At 63.2% G+C, this 19,409-nt stretch overlaps 6 protein-coding genes across 6 annotated transcripts, besides 4 other annotated features; 3 read left to right on the top strand and 3 right to left on the bottom strand.

Annotated features, from left to right (window-relative positions):
* The first annotated feature begins 225 nt into the window (after nucleotides 1-225).
* Nucleotides 226-337: a sequence feature (In-frame stop codon was detected at splice-junction site;~WD40 repeat-like protein).
* A 92-nt stretch (nucleotides 338-429) lies between these two features.
* Nucleotides 430-481: a sequence feature (In-frame stop codon was detected at splice-junction site;~WD40 repeat-like protein).
* Nucleotides 482-593: 112 nt separating this feature from the next.
* Nucleotides 594-1,841: a sequence feature (In-frame stop codon was detected at splice-junction site;~WD40 repeat-like protein).
* A 402-nt stretch (nucleotides 1,842-2,243) lies between these two features.
* Nucleotides 2,244-4,772: a sequence feature (In-frame stop codon was detected at splice-junction site;~WD40 repeat-like protein).
* Nucleotides 4,773-5,233: 461 nt separating this feature from the next.
* On the bottom strand, nucleotides 5,234-7,904 carry PAN0_014c4988 (UPF0554 protein C2orf43 homolog; the record flags this gene model as incomplete). Its single annotated transcript, XM_014799694.1, has 2 exons — nucleotides 5,234-6,705; nucleotides 6,770-7,904. 2 exons carry the CDS (start codon nucleotides 7,902-7,904, stop codon nucleotides 5,234-5,236), a joined length of 2,607 nt encoding a protein of 868 aa, XP_014655180.1.
* Nucleotides 7,905-8,246: 342 nt separating this feature from the next.
* PAN0_014c4987 (kinase-like protein) lies at nucleotides 8,247-11,667 on the bottom strand (the record flags this gene model as incomplete). The annotated part of the gene is made up of 5 exons (XM_014799693.1): nucleotides 8,247-10,106; nucleotides 10,178-10,544; nucleotides 10,719-11,149; nucleotides 11,314-11,413; nucleotides 11,498-11,667. The coding sequence occupies 5 exons, from the start codon at nucleotides 11,665-11,667 to the stop codon at nucleotides 8,247-8,249; spliced, it is 2,928 nt and encodes a 975-aa protein (XP_014655179.1).
* Nucleotides 11,668-11,853: 186 nt separating this feature from the next.
* PAN0_014d4986 (uncharacterized protein) lies at nucleotides 11,854-12,362 on the top strand (the record flags this gene model as incomplete). The annotated part of the gene is made up of 2 exons (XM_014799692.1): nucleotides 11,854-12,001; nucleotides 12,166-12,362. 2 exons carry the CDS (start codon nucleotides 11,854-11,856, stop codon nucleotides 12,360-12,362), a joined length of 345 nt encoding a protein of 114 aa, XP_014655178.1.
* Nucleotides 12,363-12,871: 509 nt separating this feature from the next.
* PAN0_014d4985 (ankyrin) lies at nucleotides 12,872-16,861 on the top strand (the record flags this gene model as incomplete). Its single annotated transcript, XM_014799691.1, has 1 exon — nucleotides 12,872-16,861. The coding sequence occupies one exon, from the start codon at nucleotides 12,872-12,874 to the stop codon at nucleotides 16,859-16,861; it is 3,990 nt and encodes a 1,329-aa protein (XP_014655177.1).
* A 255-nt stretch (nucleotides 16,862-17,116) lies between these two features.
* On the top strand, nucleotides 17,117-17,762 carry PAN0_014d4984 (thioredoxin-like protein; the record flags this gene model as incomplete). Its single annotated transcript, XM_014799690.1, has 2 exons — nucleotides 17,117-17,370; nucleotides 17,423-17,762. 2 exons carry the CDS (start codon nucleotides 17,117-17,119, stop codon nucleotides 17,760-17,762), a joined length of 594 nt encoding a protein of 197 aa, XP_014655176.1.
* A 34-nt stretch (nucleotides 17,763-17,796) lies between these two features.
* PAN0_014c4983 (uncharacterized protein) lies at nucleotides 17,797-19,333 on the bottom strand (the record flags this gene model as incomplete). The annotated part of the gene is made up of 2 exons (XM_014799689.1): nucleotides 17,797-17,906; nucleotides 18,007-19,333. The coding sequence occupies 2 exons, from the start codon at nucleotides 19,331-19,333 to the stop codon at nucleotides 17,797-17,799; spliced, it is 1,437 nt and encodes a 478-aa protein (XP_014655175.1).
* Between the last annotated feature and the right edge of the window lie 76 nt (nucleotides 19,334-19,409).

Below are 19,409 nucleotides of genomic sequence, written 5' to 3'. Positions count from 1 at the left end.
TTTTTTTGCTTGGCAGCCCAGCAGCGCAGCGCAGCGCAACGCAAAAGGCACGACGCTGATTCGGCTCGGCCGCTCCATCGCTCCCACGCTCCCACGCTCGCCTGCCTGCCTGGCCCTCGCGCTCGCACGCAACCCAGCCGGGGTCGCTCGCACATCATCTTCGCCATCCTCCTCCACCCTCTCCCTTTCTTTGTTCCCCACCCTCTCCTTCACTCTCCTTTGCAGCGGACCCTCAACTGGCCTGCACATACGCGAGCAAGACCCTGCCTCCTCGATCTGCACTCGCAATAACGCCATCCTTTCGTGCTGCTGCGCAGATCGCCCAAGCACCGCATTGGTTCGCTTCGACGCGCACACCTGGCCTGCTTTCCACGTTCCAACAACGCAAAGCAGCTCTGGGGTGTTTGCTTCCCCTGCCCGCCGGCATAGAGCACAGCACATCGCCTCGCTAGTGCGCATTCCCACGCACCAGATCGCATCGGTGCAGCTCGCCCGCATTCTCTAGCCTCGGAACGGACGCTTCCGCCGCTGCGCACTTCAGCTCGAGCAACGCTCAATATCGCTCTGCCATGCAATCGCTGCTGCGCACATAGCGGCTGAGCTCGAATCCCATCAAATCTCCCCGCATCATCGGCACCGCCTCGGCTCGCTCCTACGCCATAAGTCCGAGCCTGCAGCAGGGCGCATTCGCCAAGAAAAAGGGCAAGATGGTCTCTTTCCAGGATCCGTCCTCCTCGTCCTCCTCCTCCACAACATCCACCTCGTGGTCCCAATCCCACACCAATCACCTCGACCACCAACATCATCTCCACCACCACAACATTGCGGACACATCGGCTGTCGCTTCGTCCTCTCGCCATACCCTGGACTACGACCAGTCCCAATCCATCGCGCCCTCGTCGCTGCCTCGACCCAAACACGACCTCGCTTCCACACCGTGTGCCTCTTCTAGCAGGCGGCGTGGCTCCGCTGTGTCGCCTCCATCGTCTCCCGCACAGTCTTCACGCAGCGACTACGACGACGACGACCACCTGGGCTCAGACTCGCTCAAGGGCAGCCAGTCCCTCCACCACTCTCACAGATCCGATCACCCCACCACAACAGCCATGGCTACCCTTTCGGTACACACGCCCCCAGCTGTGCATCAGCAAGACCCCATGCTCTTTGCACGCGCTACCAACAGCCCGCTGCAAAAGTCAATCGCCTCCCTCCGAGCCGCCTCGCCTTCGCCTCCTCCTCTGGCGGCAGCCCCTTATACCCAACCTCCAGTCACCTCGTCCCTGGCAAATGTCACGGCGGGAGATGGCTGGGCCATCATACCCAAGAGTGCGACTGCGCAACCAGCCGCCACAATGCAGGCCCCATCACCCGCCACCTCGTCGGCCACAGCAGCACACCAATCCGCCGCATCGGGCCTCCTCGGTCTCAGCCAGGCCGCGTATGCAAGTGCCGCCGCCGACCTCTCGAACCGACGATGCGGTCCTGCCGACGCCTCGACCAACTTCGATGTGCCTTTTGGCGAGAGAGCATCGCCCGCCATCATCTCGCTATCCCAGCGCGGCGCAAGGCCCCTCAGCCGCAGCGGCACCCGTCCGCCCAGTCCGCTTACCCTCTCGCCTGCCATGCAGAGCGAGGCACTCAACCCGTCCGGAGCGCACCGCGGCGGTCTACGTGGCTCCGATGAGGACGTCGAGATCGCCGACAAGGATGTTCCCATGAACACAGACGAAGACTCTTGCACTTCCACCGGCGCTACGCCGCTCGTACCTCCGGCAACGCGCAAGCTGTGCGTCAGGCACCAACGCATGGCCGACGAGGGCACCACCGCCCGCCTTCAGAAGGTAAGTTGCTGAACACTGTCCCGCCCTGGTTGCCTCTTCCCCTTCTCGTTCCTCCTTTCCTCTGTCTTTCTCCGCATCTTTCGGCACGAGCTCAGAGAGCCGTCCGAAAGCGATGCAGGTCAGGCAGCATCGTGTCGTCCACTGTCTAATCGCGGACGCTCGACGCTGCACAGCGATCATCGGGATTCGTCTCGGTGTTCGTGACCCTTGATCATGCTATAACGAAACACTCTGTTTGAAGCCTCGATCTGCCTTATAGGTCGTGCGCTATAAGTGATGTGGTACATTCCCAACCTCTCCGAGCTTGGCTTTTCTCTTCCCCTCCGTTCCAAACATCTGGGAAGAAAAGGCCTGGTTGCTGACTCTAAGCTATGTCTTGTCTTGCACCTTGGATCGCCTCAGTCGATCGAAAGTCTGCCCTTGTCCGATCAGACCGCCGTCAACACGGTGTGGTCGCTCTTCTCTTCCTCGTCGCATTCCCGCAGGGCCCTCATCCTCCAGGGCATCCTCACCATGTGCTGCTTCAGCCAGCTCTCGCTGCTCTCCTCGGAGCTCGCGCTGGCCATCCGCATCGACCCCTTCTCGCTCTTCCCGCGCGAGGTCTCGCTCAAGGTGCTCGGTCACCTCGACGCCATCAGCCTCGGCCGCGCCGCCCAAGTGAGCCGCTCGTGGAAGCAGCTGGCCGACGACGATCTGCTCTGGCGCAACATGTGCGAGCAGCACATCGAACGCAAGTGTGAAAAATGCGGTTGGGGCCTGCCGCTCCTCAGCGAGCGTAGACGTCGTGCTCCGGGCCCCGCCGTCCAGCTCGGCACGCCCGAGTCGCGCGATCTCAGCTCCGACGGCTCCGGAGCCACCTCGTCTACAACACCGGGCACGCTCAAACGCACCATCACCGCCGCCGCCAACGCCGCTGCACTCGAGAAGCAGTCGCGATCGCGCGCATCCAGCCCCACGCCCTCGTCGTCCAGTCGAGCACACTCGCGCTCCGTCTCCGGCCAGCGCGATCTGCAGATGCGCGATCGCGACGCGCCGCCGCTCAAGAAGCAGCGCAGCGGCCTCAACGGTGAGGCCACCCCATGCTCGTCGACGGGCTCCGTTCCCAAGACGCGTCCATGGAAGTCGGTCTACTGCGAGCGCCTGGCCATCGAGCGCAACTGGCGTCGCGGCAGGTACACTTCGCGCACCCTCGCCGGTCACACGGACGGCATCATGTGTCTGCAGTTCAACGAGAACCTCGCGCATCCCGCCTTTCCTGTGGTCATCACCGGCAGCTACGACCGCACCGCACGCATCTGGAATCTCGAGACGGGCGAGATGCTGCGTGTGCTCGAGGGACACACGCGCGGTGTGCGCTGTCTGCAGTTCGACGAGGCCAAGCTCATCACTGGTTCGATGGATCGCACGCTCAAGATCTGGAACTGGCGCACGGGCGCCCTCATGCGGACGCTTGAGGGCCACACCGAAGGCATCGTCTGTCTCCACTTCAACGAGGACACGCTCGCCAGCGGCAGTGCCGACAGCAACATCAAGATCTGGAACTTCCGCACGGGCGAGTGCTACACGCTGCGCGGACATCGCGACTGGGTCAATGCCGTCACGCTCTGGACGGGCCCGGCTGCCAAGAAGCGCCAGCAGCGGCTGCGCGAGGCGCTGCGCGAAGGACGCCCTGCCGCCTCGATCAAGGACGAGGACCCGCGCGCGGCTGGCACGTTCCTCTTCTCCGCCTCGGACGACGGCTCGATCCGGCTGTGGGACCTCGGCCTGCGCGAGTGTCTGCTGACGTTCGAGGGCCACGTCGGCCAGGTGCAGAGCCTCAAGCTCGTCATGATGGACGACGAGGCGGTGCGCAAGCTCGTCGGCGGCGCGGCTGGCGGTGTGGGCGCCGAGGGCCCGCAGGCTCAGCGCAACGGCACGTCTCGTCGCGGCTCGGTGCACGGAAACGGAAACGGCGACGACGATGCGCCGGACGTGGTCGAGAATGGCGACCAGGACATGCTCTCGCTGGAAGACCAAGAGTCGTACTTTTTGGGCGATGCGAGCCTGTCGCATTCGCGCCGGCTGTCGGGCGGGCTGGCGTCGGCCGTGGGCGCTGCTGATGTGGGCCCCGGTGGCGCTAGGAATGCAGCTGGGCGTCGGCCGTCGAATGCGTCCGAGACGGGCGAGCGGCTGTACGGCGCTGCCCGACGTGGCGTCACGGGGCCGTCGCCGCTGTCGTCCTCCAGTACGGCTGCTGCGTCGTCGTCGTCGTCGACACAACAGCGACAGCAGCGCCGACGCATTGACAAGGCGCTGCTGCGTGTGCAGGAGCGGCTGTGCGAGGCTGGCCTGGTGGATCCTTTGCCGCTGGATGCCGAGATGGGTGACCTGGACCCGAGCATGCGCGGGGCTCGCAGTGGTAGCGGCAACCGGTCGGGCGACGAGTCGGGTGGCCAGTCGAGCCGCGCGGGCGATGGCGATGCGAACGGTGCCGGCGCCAATGGTGAGCGCCACCACGCCAAGCCGCGGCCGGTGCTGATTTCGGGCTCGCTGGACAACACGCTCAAGGTGTGGGACGTGCGCACGGGGCGGTGCATCCGGACGCTGTTTGGGCACGTGGAGGGCGTGTGGTCGCTGGATGTGGACAAGCTGCGCATCGTGTCGGCGTCGCACGACCGCACGATCAAGATCTGGGACCGCGACACGGGCCTGTGCCAGAACACGCTCGTGGGCCACAAGGGCGCCGTGACGTGCGTGTCGCTGACGGACGACAAGATCGTCAGTGGGTCCGACGATGGGGACATCAAGGTGTGGAGCTTTGCGGCGAATGCGGCTGCGTCGGCGGGGGTGACTGCGACCGTGCCGGCGCTGCCGCCGCCTGTGCCTCACACGCAGCAGGCGCAGCAGGCGCAGCAGGCGCAGCAGGCGCAGAACGAGAGTCGCGCCGCTTGAGAGCGCCGCTGTCTAACTTGGTTTGGAGCATGCAGTCGCAATAGCACTTTTCTTCTCGTTGATCTTCGTGGGTGGTGTGTGTCGTGCTCAAGATGGAGCGGGTGGTGCGAGCGAGCGAATGAGTCTGGATGTTCGGGGTTGAGCTGGAGATGAAGGGGCGGGAGGGAGGAAGAGCATGGGAGCGGGCTGTTGCTGGCGGCTTCTCGATGAAGTCCGTGGGGCTGCCCTCGTCTCTCGTTCGAGCGCCGCGGGGGTGCAGAGGCTTTTGGCGGCATTGAGATCAAGATGCTCGAACTTCTTGCGGACGGAGAAGCGCCACTGGCTTTACCGACGAGAATACGACTGCGCGCAAGACACGATGCGAAGAAGGACACGGCTGGCACACACGCAATGTAGAGGCAAAAAAAAAAAAAGAAACACAGCATGCAATTCGTACAATCAACGCGGCGAAGGGGGGAGGCTCAGGATACAGGCTGATCTTGGGTCTGTGACGAGTCAAGGTGTTGCGGCTCTTCACTCGGTGGTGCCTGCTCCACCTCCTCTGCCTCTTCATCTTGCTGTGCAACCGCTTCTGCCACCACCTCCTCCTCTTCCTCCTGCTGCTGCTGGCCGTCCTGGCCGTCCTGTTGAGACTCGTCCTGGTCGCGCGAGAGGTACTGATCGAGTTGCTCCGTGGGTTCCTCGCCCACCAGCGGAGGTTCCTGCGTCGCATCGCGCTCGCGGAACCTCAAATTGGCCTCGTAGAACTGCAACAGCTTGAGCGGACATCGGTGGTGGGCGACGGCGCTTTCAAACGCCAGCTTGTCGCCGTTGTCGAAATGGATAAAGACGCGGATCTTGTTGTCGCTCATCTTTTCCACGCCCTCGATGCGGCGTACGATGGGATCCCAGTCGGCGATCCGCGCATAGCGCTTACGCAGACGGTCGAGTCGCTTTGCATGCAGATGTTGCGTCTCCAGCAGTGCACGTTCCTCATCCGCCAACGATGGATCCGATCGGATGCGTTCGAGCTGCGCATCTTCGTCGTCCAATCCCTCGTCATCGGGTGAAACCGAACGCGCAACTTGGCCGTTGGTTCGTTTGTTGCGGCGGGTGGGCACCGAGGACTCGCGTCGTGCGCGCTTCGATGGCTGCGGCGTCGATGACTGGCGCTTCTTCTTGCCGCCCTTGACCTTCTGCACGAGCTTCTGGGGTAACTTGGCCCAGTACTCGGAGATCATCTCCTGCGCACCACCCATGTCGCTTTCAAACACCCACGTGTTTTCCGACTCGGGGTAGCCCTTCCACTTGACAAAGTACGACAGCTGGTCGTCGGTTTCTTCGGTAGAGTGGCTGACGATGTACTCGATCTCGTACTCGTCCTCGGGCGCGTCGGATCCACCCTCCTCGGCACCGGGCGAGGTGGCGAGCGTGTTGCCCTCCGAATCCACCATGACCACGTCGTCCTCGTGTGCCCCCGATGGGCCGGCGATCGACGACATTGAAGCAGGAACCCAGATGCAAAGATGGCGTGTGTGTGCGTGTGTGTGTGAGAGCGGAGTGATGAGGATCAGGAAGGGAGTAGGGCGCGGTGGAGGAGAAGAAGCAAGGATGCGCTTCTGCACAGACGTTCTCTTGCCCCAAAAGCTGCGCGTCGGATGCGACCCGAGCGCTGAGAGACTGCGCGCATTCGCCAATTTTGCGCCCCCGAGCGCTGCTCTGCTGCTGCTCTTTTCGGAAGAGTCGCGTAAAGTCTCTCGAAAGAGACGCGCCTGGACCCGATCCACCTCACGCCCGACCTGCACCCACACCTCATACGCGCCGGTTCTAGTCCTCGCCTTGGTATTGCTGCTGCTAGCTGGAGCTGGCAAGATGGTCGTGCGCGATCCAATGCGCCACAATGCTCGCCATATCCTCGGAATGGTCGAGACAAAAAGCATGTGGCATGCCCACCCTGCAGTGCGTTGCAGTCGCCCTGGCACGGCCATAATGATACTGGGCCGCACGCTCGCTATTACCCCTCGTGGGTTCGTCGCTTTCGCTTTCGCTGCTGGGTTCGACCACCTGGGCCTCGATGACGATCTCGCCATTAGGACGGCGCATTGCCTTGGCGTGGCGAAGGTCAGGAATCGAGCCGGGCGAACTCCGGTATTCTGACACGGAGAAGCTTCGTGTTCGAACGTGTGAGCCTCTGCGCGGTCCCTCGCTCTTCCTACTAGCACCGCTGAGTCCGAGCGAGGGCGGGAGGTGGACACGCTGGAGGGAGAGGGTGGATTCGACCTGGGAGCGGATCCAACCTGGAGCCCAGGCATCGGTCTCGTCTGCAGCCCAGTAGCTTCGAATCCTGCCTCCGCGCTCAGTGGTAAAGGCGTGGAGCGCATCCACTGTCGGCTTTTCAAGCGCCTGCACTGTGGTGAATTCTTGACCTGCCATGGTGAGGGCGTTGTACACCGCCCCGGGGGTCGTGAGTAACTCGGCAGTTGCAAGGGCTGCAGCGGTCGGTTGTCGCGTCAGCAGCCGAATCACCCACACCAGCGCCCATAGCGGCAATAGCGATAGCACGACGAGTGGCACCGGGAGTACAGCTGCCGTGACGGCACGGTTGGCAAGAATCTTGATCCGACGCGCATTGGGGGTGCGTCCAATCCATGCCATCGTTGGGAATAGCAGATGCAGTCCATCCACCGCATCAGGTCGAGCCTTTAGCACCTCTCCCGCCATCCATGCGCCAATACTGTGTCCAACAACCACCACTTTAGTGCCCTCCTGGGGGTATTGACGTTTGATAGCATCGAGCAGGCCGATCTTGTGTCGCACCTGGTCCGAAAGCGATGTTCCCCACCCCCTGGCAGCTTGCGATGCATTCGTAGCGTTGTCGCCCCACACCGCATTTGTGCCCACGCGCGGCAGGGGGGCATGCCCCCGATGCGAAACTGCAACGATCTCAATCCCAACCCCCGATAGGTGCTTGGAGGTGTAGATCGCGTGCAGAAAGTCAATGTAGTACGATGCCAACCCCGGGTTGCCCGGGATAAAGAGTAGAACGACCCGTGGAGGCGAGGAGGTGGGGCTCGGCCACCATAGCGTTTGCGCGCCCCCAAACGCGGTCGTGAGCGGCAACGCCAAACTCGACGCCAGCGAAGCCCCACGCATCCTCGTTTCTCCTTTCGTTCAAAGCCGTGACCGGTGTGCGGTAACCAAGGTTCCTTGTTGCCTTTGCCGTGTTACAGTGGTTGCAGTTGGTGGTGCACAGCATACCACAAAACCGCCCGCAATCGGCTTCATTTCTTCCCCCACTCCACCGGCGCGCGTGTGCCGGCCCGTGCGTAAGCGTCGTAAATTTTCACACACCGCCCCCCTCCCTCCGCCATGTGGAGTATTGGCCCGCACTCACCACCACCACCGATGACAAGGGTATATGCTCTGTGAAAATTGCATGCGTCTCCGATCCTGATGCCTGATGCTGATGCAGAATGTCTTGGTGTAGATGCGGGTTCAAACTTTGCCTTCCTTGCGACCGGAGCTGGTGCCTTTGAAAAGCTTGCCAAACACCGACTCGCGCTTGTGATGCTTGGTGTGCGCACCAGACGCCGCCTCCCCACCGTTGCCTCGTAGCCGGCTCGCTGTGCGTTGCAGCATGTTGGGCGCCGGTGCAGTGGCAATTGCAGCCGCTTTCGATTCGTCCTTGTCGTCGCCGCGACTGGCTACCAGCGTCGCCGTGGTGGCCGAAGACACCGACCTCTGGCCCTGCGACGATCCGTTGAGCGTCATCTCACCGCTTCCAACGCCCTGCCTCTCGCCAGACTGCTCCGGCGCGGCTGCGTTGGCCTCTCGATCGTCCGCCGCCGTGTCCCGGTCGGTGGCCGTGTCCTCGGCGCTCAGCCGCAAGCTCGTCGGCTCCTCGGCAGCCGCTGGCGGCTGCGTGGGCGACACCATGGGCGACACCTTTTCGCCAATCGGCGCCAACGACGACGCAACGCCCGCCGTGCCGAACGAATCCGTCTCGGCTCCCGCACGACCACCGCCGCTGTCCTGGCCCTCAAACGACACGGACTTGCGATGGCCCAGCGCATCCACCGAGCGGCCGCGACGGCGTCCGAAGCTGCCGTGCATCGCGCCCTCCTTGGCGAGCGCGTCGTCGAAGCTGCTGAATCGGCGCATGAGGCTCGTGTCGTCCTCCTCGGTGGCGAGCACGTGGTGGCCGTCGATCGAAACCAGCTTGGTGGACCGCACCGATCCCTGCGGCGACGGAAGCGAGACCACGCCAGTGAAATTGCGGAACGGATCGAGGCGCTCGAGGTTGGGCGTGGTGGTGCGGCTGTTGATGGTGCCAAAGTCCCACGAGAGGTAGTGCTGCGTCGAGTGGATCGAGGCGAGTCGGCGACGCTCCTGCCGATCCGCCAGTGGCGGCAGACCGGCGAGGATGGCCGAGATGAGGAACTTGGGCGCCTTGGCCTGCTTGAAAAAGCCGTGCGAGAGCAGCTTGTCCGCCGTGGGTCGCCTCTCCGGGTCCTTCTGCAGGCACTGGCGCACGAAATCGTCCATGAGCTTCGAGTACTTGTGCGCGCCGCCCGTTCGATCGAGCTGCGGCGGCTCGTCCTGCATGGTGCGCATGAGCACCTTGACCGGGTTGAGTTTCGAGTTGGGTGCGCGGCCCTGCGCCAGCTCGAGCGCGGTGATGCCGAAGCTCCAAATGTCGGCCTTGGTGCCGTAGTGCTTGCGTTCGATCACCTCGGGTGCCATCCAGCACGGCGTGCCGACAAAGCTCTTGCGTTTGCCCTCGCTCGACACCGAGCCGGACGACTTGTCCGTGTCGCCGACAAAGACGCCCACGCCAAAGTCGCCGAGGAGCACCGTGCCATCGTCGTCGACGAGAATGTTAGCCGCCTTGAGGTCGCGATGGAGCCAGCCGTTGATGTGGAGGTAGTTGAGGCCCTCGAGGGCATGCTTGAGGACCGTGGCGATGACGAGCTCGTCAAAGCCCTCTGGATGGGCAAAGCGCATGATGTCGAGCATGGAGCCGCTGCTCATGAGGCGCGTGGCGATGTGCAGCTTGGCACCCTTGACCCAGCATCCTCGCACACGCAGCACGTTGGGATGCTTGGAGAGCGACATGAGCTGCGTCTCTCTGCGCAGCTCCTCTGTGTCGCGGCCGTATGCCTCGAGGTCGATCACCTTGATGGCGCACGCCCTGTCGAGCGGCTTGAAGACGCCTTGATGCACGACGGACGAGGCGCCAAAACCAATGACGTCTCCGACAATGTAGTCATCGCCGTTGGCAGAGTACATCGGCTTTGCGATGAGACGAAGAACGAAGCGTTTTGCGGTCAGCATCATGGCGCATAGCGGCGAGGGCTTCATGTTGGCGGGTGCATGGGGTGTGAGGGGAGCGAGAGGGAGAGGAGAGAGCGGGAGAGTGTGCTTACCCAGTCATCATACACGGAGCCGATGTGCATTGCGGCTCGCATCTTTGCCATGCGGGAGGAGGCGGCATCCTTGTCCTTGACCGAGTCGCGCGAGATGCTGCTTCTCGGCGAGCGTGCGGGGGAAGCGCTGAGAAGCGAGTTGGAAGCGGAAGCGGTGCTGGCAGTGGACGCGGGGGCATGGTTGGATGAGCCGCTGGCAGCGGTGCCTGCGTGGGAAGCAGGCACGGCGCGGGCGCTTGCGCCGCTGACCTTGCGCAGAACGTCCATGGCCACGCCTGCTCCACTCTGCACGGACGAATGGGCGAGGATGCCGGTGATTCGGAGTTGCGGGTAGGGTGCAGGAGGTGTGATCAGAGGATGCTTGACTCTAGCTCAAGCTCGAACCACGGTGCAGCTGCAGCAAAGGTCGCCTGGAACTTAATGAAGCGATCGAAAAGACGACGTGGACGTCGGTGACCTCGGTTGCTTGGAGGCGGACTATTCGAGACTTGAAACGAGGATTGGTCACGAGGATGATGAGCAGCGTCGTCAGCGGATCGACCGACGCCGCGATGGTGGGCGGAGAGGAGCCAAGACGATGGTGACGGGAAAGAAGGCGTGGAGGAGCCCCGAGAAGCTCTCGAGGTGCAGCGTCGGGTCGGGAGGGTCGAATGAATGCTGCGCGCCCGTTCCCGCCTTCAGGGTTGCGGTGCAGTGCGGCGCTGCGTTGCGCTGCTCCTGCGATCCAGGGTTCGAGTCAGGGAAAAACGAGCCGAGCGAACAACACCAGCAGTCCGCCACAGCAGCCTCGCCTGCTGATGGGCGCAGCTGAGCATGTGGAGAAGTCGCCTCACCAAAAAAGAAAATGCCTCGCCGCCACGTCCCGGAAAACGAGACAGCAGACAGGCGAGGCTCGAGCTGCAGGGCCCCTGCATCTTTTTGAGCAGTTGAGCCTTGGCGGAAGGGCAACCACCAAAAAGGGCGCACGTTTTGCTATCCAAAATCAAGAGGGAAGAAAAGGCTCCGCGTGCATGGGTGGACGTGCGCGCACCTGCTGATCAGCAGCTGTCACGACGCTCGAGCTTGTCGAGCCACGTCAAAGCGGGCTAACCGAAGCGCCAAGGCTGCTGCTCCCACGGCCTCGCTCGGACTTGAACAACGAGCTGATCTGCGCTCTTTGCTTGCTTGCTCGCTTGGTTTAGTAGATTCCTGTACAGCACTGTGCGGGAGCTGCTTTCGAAGTCGGGCCTGCCGTCGCTGAGAGGCCGAGTGTGGGTTGGAGCTGATCAGCAACGGCAGACGGCTTTGCCGACGCTGGTCAAAGCTGGGGGTTGCCTGCACCGTGTGTGCTTTTCTACGCCATCGCGCGGTGCCCAGTGCATGAGGCCGCTTCGGACTCTCCGACGCTCCGGACGCTCCGCTGCCGTCTTGACAGTCGATGCGGTCCGGCGCTGGAGCTCATCTGTCGCTGCACGGCAACTCGAGGTTCGATCTTTTGAGCATTTCATCATGCCCGGTCCGCGAAGTCACTGAGGCGCTGCTGCAGATAACGATGCGATCGGCGTGGCCCCAGCGCAGTATCCGCAGTATCATATGAAGCTGCACCCACCTACGTCAGATTGAGAGCCAAAACTCGATCCAAGACGGGACTCATTTCGGTCTGGCAAGCGCAACAGAGCTTTCAGATAGCGGCGTCGATGCATCGGCGATCGAGCAGCGTCGGTGCTTTTGCCGTCGAGGCGCATTTCGAGCTCGCCACTCTCAACTGCCGCACCGCTACTGCATGCTGCAACGGCGACCCACTCGCAGCAACTCCCGAAAGCGCAACGATTTTGTCGCCACTCGGTCGCTCCTCTTACGCATCGTTCTGCTGATCGTGCTCACAGACCGAATTACGAAGACAGATGGACTCACATCACTGATCTGCTCGCTCCAGCGGCCCATGTTGACCCTGATGGAGCAGCTGCACGGACGGAAGGCCCCTCGCCAAGTGTAATTTTTCGGAACAGCAGCAGCAGCAGAAGCTCACGCGCCGTTGCGCCCAGCTGCGTCGGGCTCGGTGCGCGATGCAGCCCAGCGGCAGCCGAAAGCACAGCAGAAGCTTAAAGCACAGCAGCAGCATCAGCAGCAGCAGCAGCAGCAGCCGCAGAATACGATTTCCACACCCTCCAAAAGGCGTGGCTTTTCGGGCGGCCCGCGCGACTGAGACCAGCAGCCGGCGCTTCGGCCGCCAATTCTCACTCCACTTTCTCACGACTCGCCGACCAACGCCCGACTTCACATCCGCAGCAACATCGCCTCTCGCAACTCAGCTCCACACCTCCTCGCCACATCTCGCCTCGCCTCCCTGCCTCCATCCCACGGCCATCCACCCAGCGCCTGGACACTATCACACACCGCGTGCCGCCATTCCCACAACCATCATCCCCACCTGCCCATACGCACTGGCTGTGACACTTGCGTCCGCCTAAGCTCACACGACCCCGGTGCTGCACAAGCGCTTACCTTTGTGCTTTCTCAGCTTCTCAACCTACCTCCATCGCGCACGCGTGGCTCGAACATCGCCCTCGATACGGGCCGAGTGCCGCCCTTTCCCAGCATGCCGCCCTCTTCTCCCTGATCGCGGCATCTCTGCATCCACACAATCTCGCCGCTCCTCGGCGCGGTCCCACTCGACCACCAACTCGACCTCGCCCTCACCGCCCTACACCAATCATGCTGCGTAGTGCTGTAAGCCGCACCACGCTCAAGGCCGTCGGCCAGAGCGGCCTCGGCGGCAACTCGGGCCACGTCGACGGCATGCATCCCAATCTCGGCCTGCACAACGCCGCCGCCACGGGCAACATCGGCCTCGTCAAGTTCGCCCTCGAAAATGGCCAGCCAGCCAACAGCAACCTCAACGGTATCCTCCCCCTCCATGCCGCCTGCTCCGGCGGAAGCGAGCAGAGCGTCCGCATGCTCATCTTCCACGGCGCAGACGTCAACGCGCCTCGCCTCAAGTCAAAGGGATCTACCGGCCCGGGCGCAGAGGCATCCACCCCACTTCACTTTGCTGCTGCCAACGGCCACCTCGACATCGTCCGCATCCTCCTCGAAGCAGGCGCACGTCCCGCCGCCGTAGACAAGGACGGCCTCGTCCCAGAGGCACTCGCTCTCGGCAACGGCCACACAGAGTGCGCCAACCTCATCCGCTCCTGGATCTCCGCCTACGGTTCCAACGGCCTCGCAGGCATGGTCGAATCGCGAGAGACCGTCAGCGGCGACGTCGCCCTCGGCCCCGCCGCCTATATCCGCTACGCCGCCTCCGGCAGGAGCAACTCGCCACTCTCGCCCACCGCCGCCTCCCAATCCAACGGCTCAGCACCAGCAGGCATCACTTCCTTTTCCGTTCCCAGCACCCCTCAGGCCCACATCGGACTCAACACACAAGCCTCTTCCGACACTCTTGCTACCAACAATGGCTCCAGGCTGGCTGGCTCACGCTCAGCCACGCCTTCCAAGAACGGCCTGCTCGCAAAGACAAGCTCGAATCCCAACCTCCGCAGCCAAACCACCACCGCAGCCGCTACGCCACCTCTGCCCGTCGCTTCGCCCTCCGCCCTGTCCGCTTCCGTTTCTCAGGCAGCGCCGAGGAGCGCCTCTCACACTGCATCTACATCCGGCTTCACGCTCGAGAACAGGGATTCGAACGGCCAGCTACCATCGACCGCCACCACCACCAGATCGTCGTCCTCCAACAGTACTTCGGCAGCAGGAACCAGCGCCACCAGCGCCAACATCGGCGCTTCCGCATCTGGCAGCGTACGCGAGTCCAAACGTCGACCATCCTTACCCTCCATCTTGGAAAAGGCCGCGCATCCGGCGGCTTCGCTCCGGGCCGCCCTTGCCAGCGGCTCATCATCACACATGGGTGGCAGTCTGTCGCAGGCAACCTCCAGCAGATACATTGATCACTCATACGATGCCAGCACAACCAGTCCGGGCAAGAAGCACTCCAAGCTCGCCGGCAAACGCAGCCTCTCCAACATGCTCAGGAAAGCCACTGGCGGATCGCATTCCGGCAGCCAGTCCACCACGCTGTCTCCGTCTATGCCCGCTTCTTCGAGCTCCTTCCTGGCCGACACCTCCGCAGCGAGCAGCATGGGCGGTGGTCTCCCCATCAATCTCGATGCGCTCTCCAAGCCCGGACGCGCATCTGGCAAGTCCTTCGACTATCCACGCCCTGCCGCATCCTCCCTGCAGCGAGGCGCCCGCCGCCATGGCGCCAGTGAGAGCTCGAGCGAGGACGCAGATGCAATCCTCGCCGCCGCAGGCCAACCACCTCTGCCTCCGCTCGACCAGCAGCGTCGCCTTCGATCCACTTCTTCTTCGTCGTCGCTCTCGGCCGCTCGCGATCCCCTGTCCGTGGGCAACAAGATTCGACGAGCGCGTGCCGGCTCAAACGACCAGATCACAAGCAACTCGGCTCGCATGGCACGGCTTCCCTTGAGAGGAAATGCATCCCTCGATCTTCTGCGTCCGGGCAGCTATGGTCCAGCCGACAGCCAAGACCTCGGCTCATCTGTTTCCACCGAGGCCGCACGCATCGAGCGCCAGCGAGCAGGTTCGACCGGCAGCCGCGCGACTGCTAACCGGGACCGATCCGTCAGTGGAGCCAGCACACGCAGCGCCGACACGACCGATCACGAACGCAGCCAAGCCAGCTCCGCCGCCAACCACACCGCTGACGACGATGATCTGCAAGAGTTCCTCCACCACGCAGACTCAGAGCCGGGAGACTCGACGCTCGACGCAGAGGACCGTTCGCACGCACACCAACTTCCGGCAGCCCTGCGCAACACGACGGCTCCCAAGCAGATTGATCCAAGAGACACGGCGCTGTTGGCCAGGACCAATGCCGCGCTGGGTCCCTCGGGCGCATACAATCTGAACACACGGGACCGATCCGGAAGCCACGTATCTACGCTAAGCTCCGGCTCGCATTCCGGCAGCAGCGCCATCGGAGTCGGGGTCGCATCCAGCGAGTCGCATTCGAGGGACTCGCCCAGTCTGTCGGCGAGCTATCAAGCACTGTCGATTGCCGAAGAGAACGGAGTGGCAGCTTCTGCGGCACAAAGCCGACCTGCTCGAGCTCCGTCGGTCGCAGACAGCCTGACGAGCCACGCGTCCTCGTCGTCGCTGCGATCCAACTATCTCAGTGCAGCTGAGCAGGCGCACGCCATCTTGAACCACGACGCGCCTTTCGCTTCCGACGGGCCTGGTGGAACGAGCGCCTCGCTCGCCGCCCAGCTGGCGGCCTACGGAGAAGCACTGGCTCTTGAGAGAAAGCGAGCTGGCGATACGCGCTCGGGGCCTTCGCCGAGTTTGAGTACTCGCGGCAGCAACGCAGCGCTGCGTTCCAAGCTGCCGAGCGTGAGCGAGGATCACTCGCCTTCGCGGTCGGCGAGCCACAGCGCGCACAGCTTCTCGGCCGGCGAATCGCGCACGCCCAACTACCCGGCCACTGCAGCGCAGTCGTACAACCGACGCGTTTCGCGCAGGCCGCACAGCAGCGAAGGTCGTCAGACCCAGGATGCCGGGCAGCGTAGCCTTGCAGGATTGACCCAATCCTCGTCGGATCGGGCGAAGCTGACCGAGCGGTCTGCCGAGCGCAGTGTCGAGCGCAGTGCCGGAACAGCAAGTCGAGGCCAGGATGGCGACGCTACGCAAAAGAGCGGATGGCTCGAGCCGCACGGCCTCGGTGGGGAGAGGCAGCCGATCGTCTCGCCAAAGCTTTCGGCTGCTAGTGGGCTCGGCTCGCCAATGCACCTGCAGTCCACGCAGGGCTGGGTGCGGGACGATGCTGCTGGCGACGCATCAGAATCGTCGACCGCAACGAGGCCCGCTTCAAGCACAACCCAAGATGTGCGCGACTCTGCGCCCGCTGTGCCGCCCAAGGACCAGCGACGACGTCGGCACGGGCCCGACACGCTGCACGGTGGAGTGGGAGCGCTCGCGCTGGCTGCAGCAGCCAAGCCGACGCCGGTGGTGGACATGGACGACGGCGACGAAGACGACCCCAAGACGCCCGTGCTCGGAGGCAGCCGCACCATGCTCGACAAGTTTGCCACGTCGCCGCGCAGCCTGCATCGGCACAGCCCGTCGATGCCAACGGAGCTGAGCTCGTACACGGCTGCGCGCAGGGAGCGCTCTCCTGCGGTGGGGCTGAGCGACAGCGCCGGAAGCAGCACGGCGAGCTCGACGCCGCCCGTGCCGCCTCCGCGCAAAGAGTCGATCAACATGGGTGAGCTGGGCGAGCTGGCCGAACTCGGCTCCCTTGGGCTTGAAGAGCGTGTTACGTCGGACAGGCGCATGCTGACACCGGATTCTGCCACCTGGTCATCCTGGCGCGGTGGCAGCGTCGGCGGCGGCGGCGAAGGGCAAGAGGAGTTTGGCCGCGACAAGGCTGGCAGTCGGTGGGAAGGGCTGCGACGGCCGAGTCTCAATATGCTGCGCAGTGCCACTTCGTCGTCGACGCACTCGCAGACGCCGAGTCAGGCGTCGGGCGGCGCGTCGGACTCGTACGGCCACAGCCGGTGGTCGACCGACGAAACGGCGGGACGAGTGGACGTGGCTGGCGGCGGTGCAGCATCGCAGCCCGCCTCTGGCGGAAAGCGCGGTCTTGTGCGCAACCTCATCAACAAGGCCAAAGGCACCGCATCGTAGCTGTCATTCTGTATGGAGAAGGCGGACGCGGATGCAATGAGCATGATACCCAGTTCGCATGCCGTGATATTGCCCCGGCCGAGTCTTGTGGAATATGAGAAAGCGAAGGGCGAAATTGAGAAGGAGCCGGGGTTTGTGGCACGGACCAGTTTGCGCAAAAGTAGAGTCTTGGTGGAGGGGAAACTCGAAGAATCATGGATGGATGGTGTTCGGACTTTTGCTTGCATCCTCCATCCATCCATTGTTTCGGTCAAGATGAGTGAGGCACCACGACGTAGTGCGCGCAACGCGGGTAAGCCTGCTGCTGCGGCTGCCGCTGCACCCAAGCCAGCCGCCAAGCCAGCGGCGACGAAGCGCAAAGCGGACACTGACGCCGACGGGGAGAAGAAGCCCAAAGCCAAGTCCCCTGGCGTGCTCAAAGTCGGCGACCCGCTGCCCGCACTCACTCTCAAGACGGACGAAGGCAAGGACATCAGCACAGCTGATCTTTCGGACGCTGTGATCTTTACGTGCGTATTAGCCTCCCTCCCTGTTTACTATCAACTTGCTGACTTTTGTAAGCGGTGTGAGCAGGTATCCGAAGGCCAACACGGGGGGCTGTACTACGCAGGGCAAGCTGTTCCGCGACACACACGACGAGTTCGTTGCAGCCAAGTACGCCGTATACGGCCTGTCGAACGACTCGCCCACTTCGCTGGCCAACTGGAAGGCCAAGCAGAACTTCCCCTACACGCTCATCTCGGACCCGCAGCGCGAGCTCATCAAACACCTCACCGGCGCAGCAGACAAGACGCGACGAAGCCACTTTGTTGTCAAGGCGGGCAAGCTGGCGATGAGCGAGCTATCGGTCAAACCGGCCGAGAGCGCCCCGGCGAGCTTGGCGTTTGTACAGAATAACTAGCGCAGCTTCACCGCGGCGCCCGAGCGAATCGTTGTTAGACGTGATGCAAGCGTGGGGATGTGGGATGTGAGGAAGCGATGGACACGAGCATCCTCTTCGGCGGGGGAAGGTTGCGTGTCCGTATCCCAGTCGTCCGGCGTGTCGCTGGACGGTGGTGAAGCGGGAGGAAGAATGTCAGTCTGCAGGAGGAGGATGGAGGCGAGGTACGACTCGTATCCCGTCCGTGGGGTAGTTGGTGGCATACTGTCTTGACTTATCAAACTCGCCAAGGTTGGGGAGATGGGAAGGTACGTGTACGCCTTGGTGGCGACTTGCCATGCCGCAGCACGCACGCCAGGTACAGCATGCAGCACCAACAACCTCTGCCATCCATCCATCGTGTACTCTGCATCGTTCCCGTTTCCGCGGAGTATCGCTGCGAGCTGCAGCGGGTCCGCCGCGCGCAATGCCGTATACACCCGATCGCAGAATCGCACGTGCGGCTCCAAGTCAGCACATTGAGCTAGGAGTTTTGTGCGCAGTAGCCTGTACTCGCGCAGTCCATGCTGCGTTCCCCCCGCTGCATCGTTTGCGTACTGTCCCAACCGCACCGCGCGGCCGGACAGACACAGCACATAGAGCAAATACACCGAGCACATCCTCATCCGCCGCTCGGCTGCATCGTACATCTCCAATCCCAGCCTCGTTGCCAGCTCGCGCACACCGCTTTTACCAGGGCAGTCGTGCGGCTCGACGTGAGGATACAGCTCTGCGACAAGTCGTGGCAGGGTAGCCGTTAGCTGGGGTCCATCCGCACACAGCAGCGCAATGTACGTCGAGAGCTCGTACACGTCGACTGCAAAAGCGTCCACCCGCTGACTCGACACCACCGCCTCGCGCAGCTTGCGCGTCTGCAGCATGAGTTGTCCCAGCTCCTCATCCGCCGCCGTCTTTTCCGCAGCGCTTGCTCGCGCTGCACCGAGGTACGTCGTCGAATCCAGCACCGAAAGTGGCGGCGCGTGTGCAGATAGCAATGGCAGCACGCGTGTGGTGAGTCGGTCTCCGATGTACCCGCGCAGTTCGGCCTGAACAGACGCAGAGGTGAGGTCCATACTCCCCTGCGACGCCAGCTCGCTCGAGATCGACGCGCACGAGTCGAGGCCGCGCGACGGAGACGCTAGCAGCGCCAGCCGGTCCAAAGTCTTGCCTCCCAAAGGGCGAGTGGTGTCGCGCACATGGAGACCATCCCGACGAGTAGAGTCGCGCATCGATGTGCTGCCGAGTGTCGCCGTGAGCGCAGCCATGTCGTGGTCCGAAGAAGCGGATGGACTAGCCCAGCGCGAGCTAGATGAGCCCACAGTAGTGTCAGATGTGCGGGTGTTGTTGGCGCTGGATGCTGGTGCGGGATGTTGTGTCCGCCATGTGGAAGTGGAGGAGGAGGGTGCCCATCGACTCTGCGATGTGCCGCTCGTTGACGGCGCGGACGTGGCACCTGGCCGTGCGGGTGCGGAAGCGGAAGCGGAACCAGGAGCGGACGACTGCGCGGCGCGTCGATTAGCCACGCGCGAGCTCGTCCAGCGTGGATGCTCCATGAGTGTGCGGCGTTGATAGGGAGAAGGAGGATGAGGAGGATGCGTTGGTGGCGAGGAGGAAAAACCTCCACACGGC

Source organism: Moesziomyces antarcticus (assembly GCF_000747765.1).
Source record: "Moesziomyces antarcticus DNA, scaffold: scaffold_v10014, strain JCM 10317, whole genome shotgun sequence".
Taxonomy (NCBI): Eukaryota; Fungi; Basidiomycota; class Ustilaginomycetes; order Ustilaginales; family Ustilaginaceae; genus Moesziomyces; species Moesziomyces antarcticus.
Note: the sequence above shows the minus strand (reverse complement) of the source record. Positions and strands in the feature narration are given on the sequence as shown.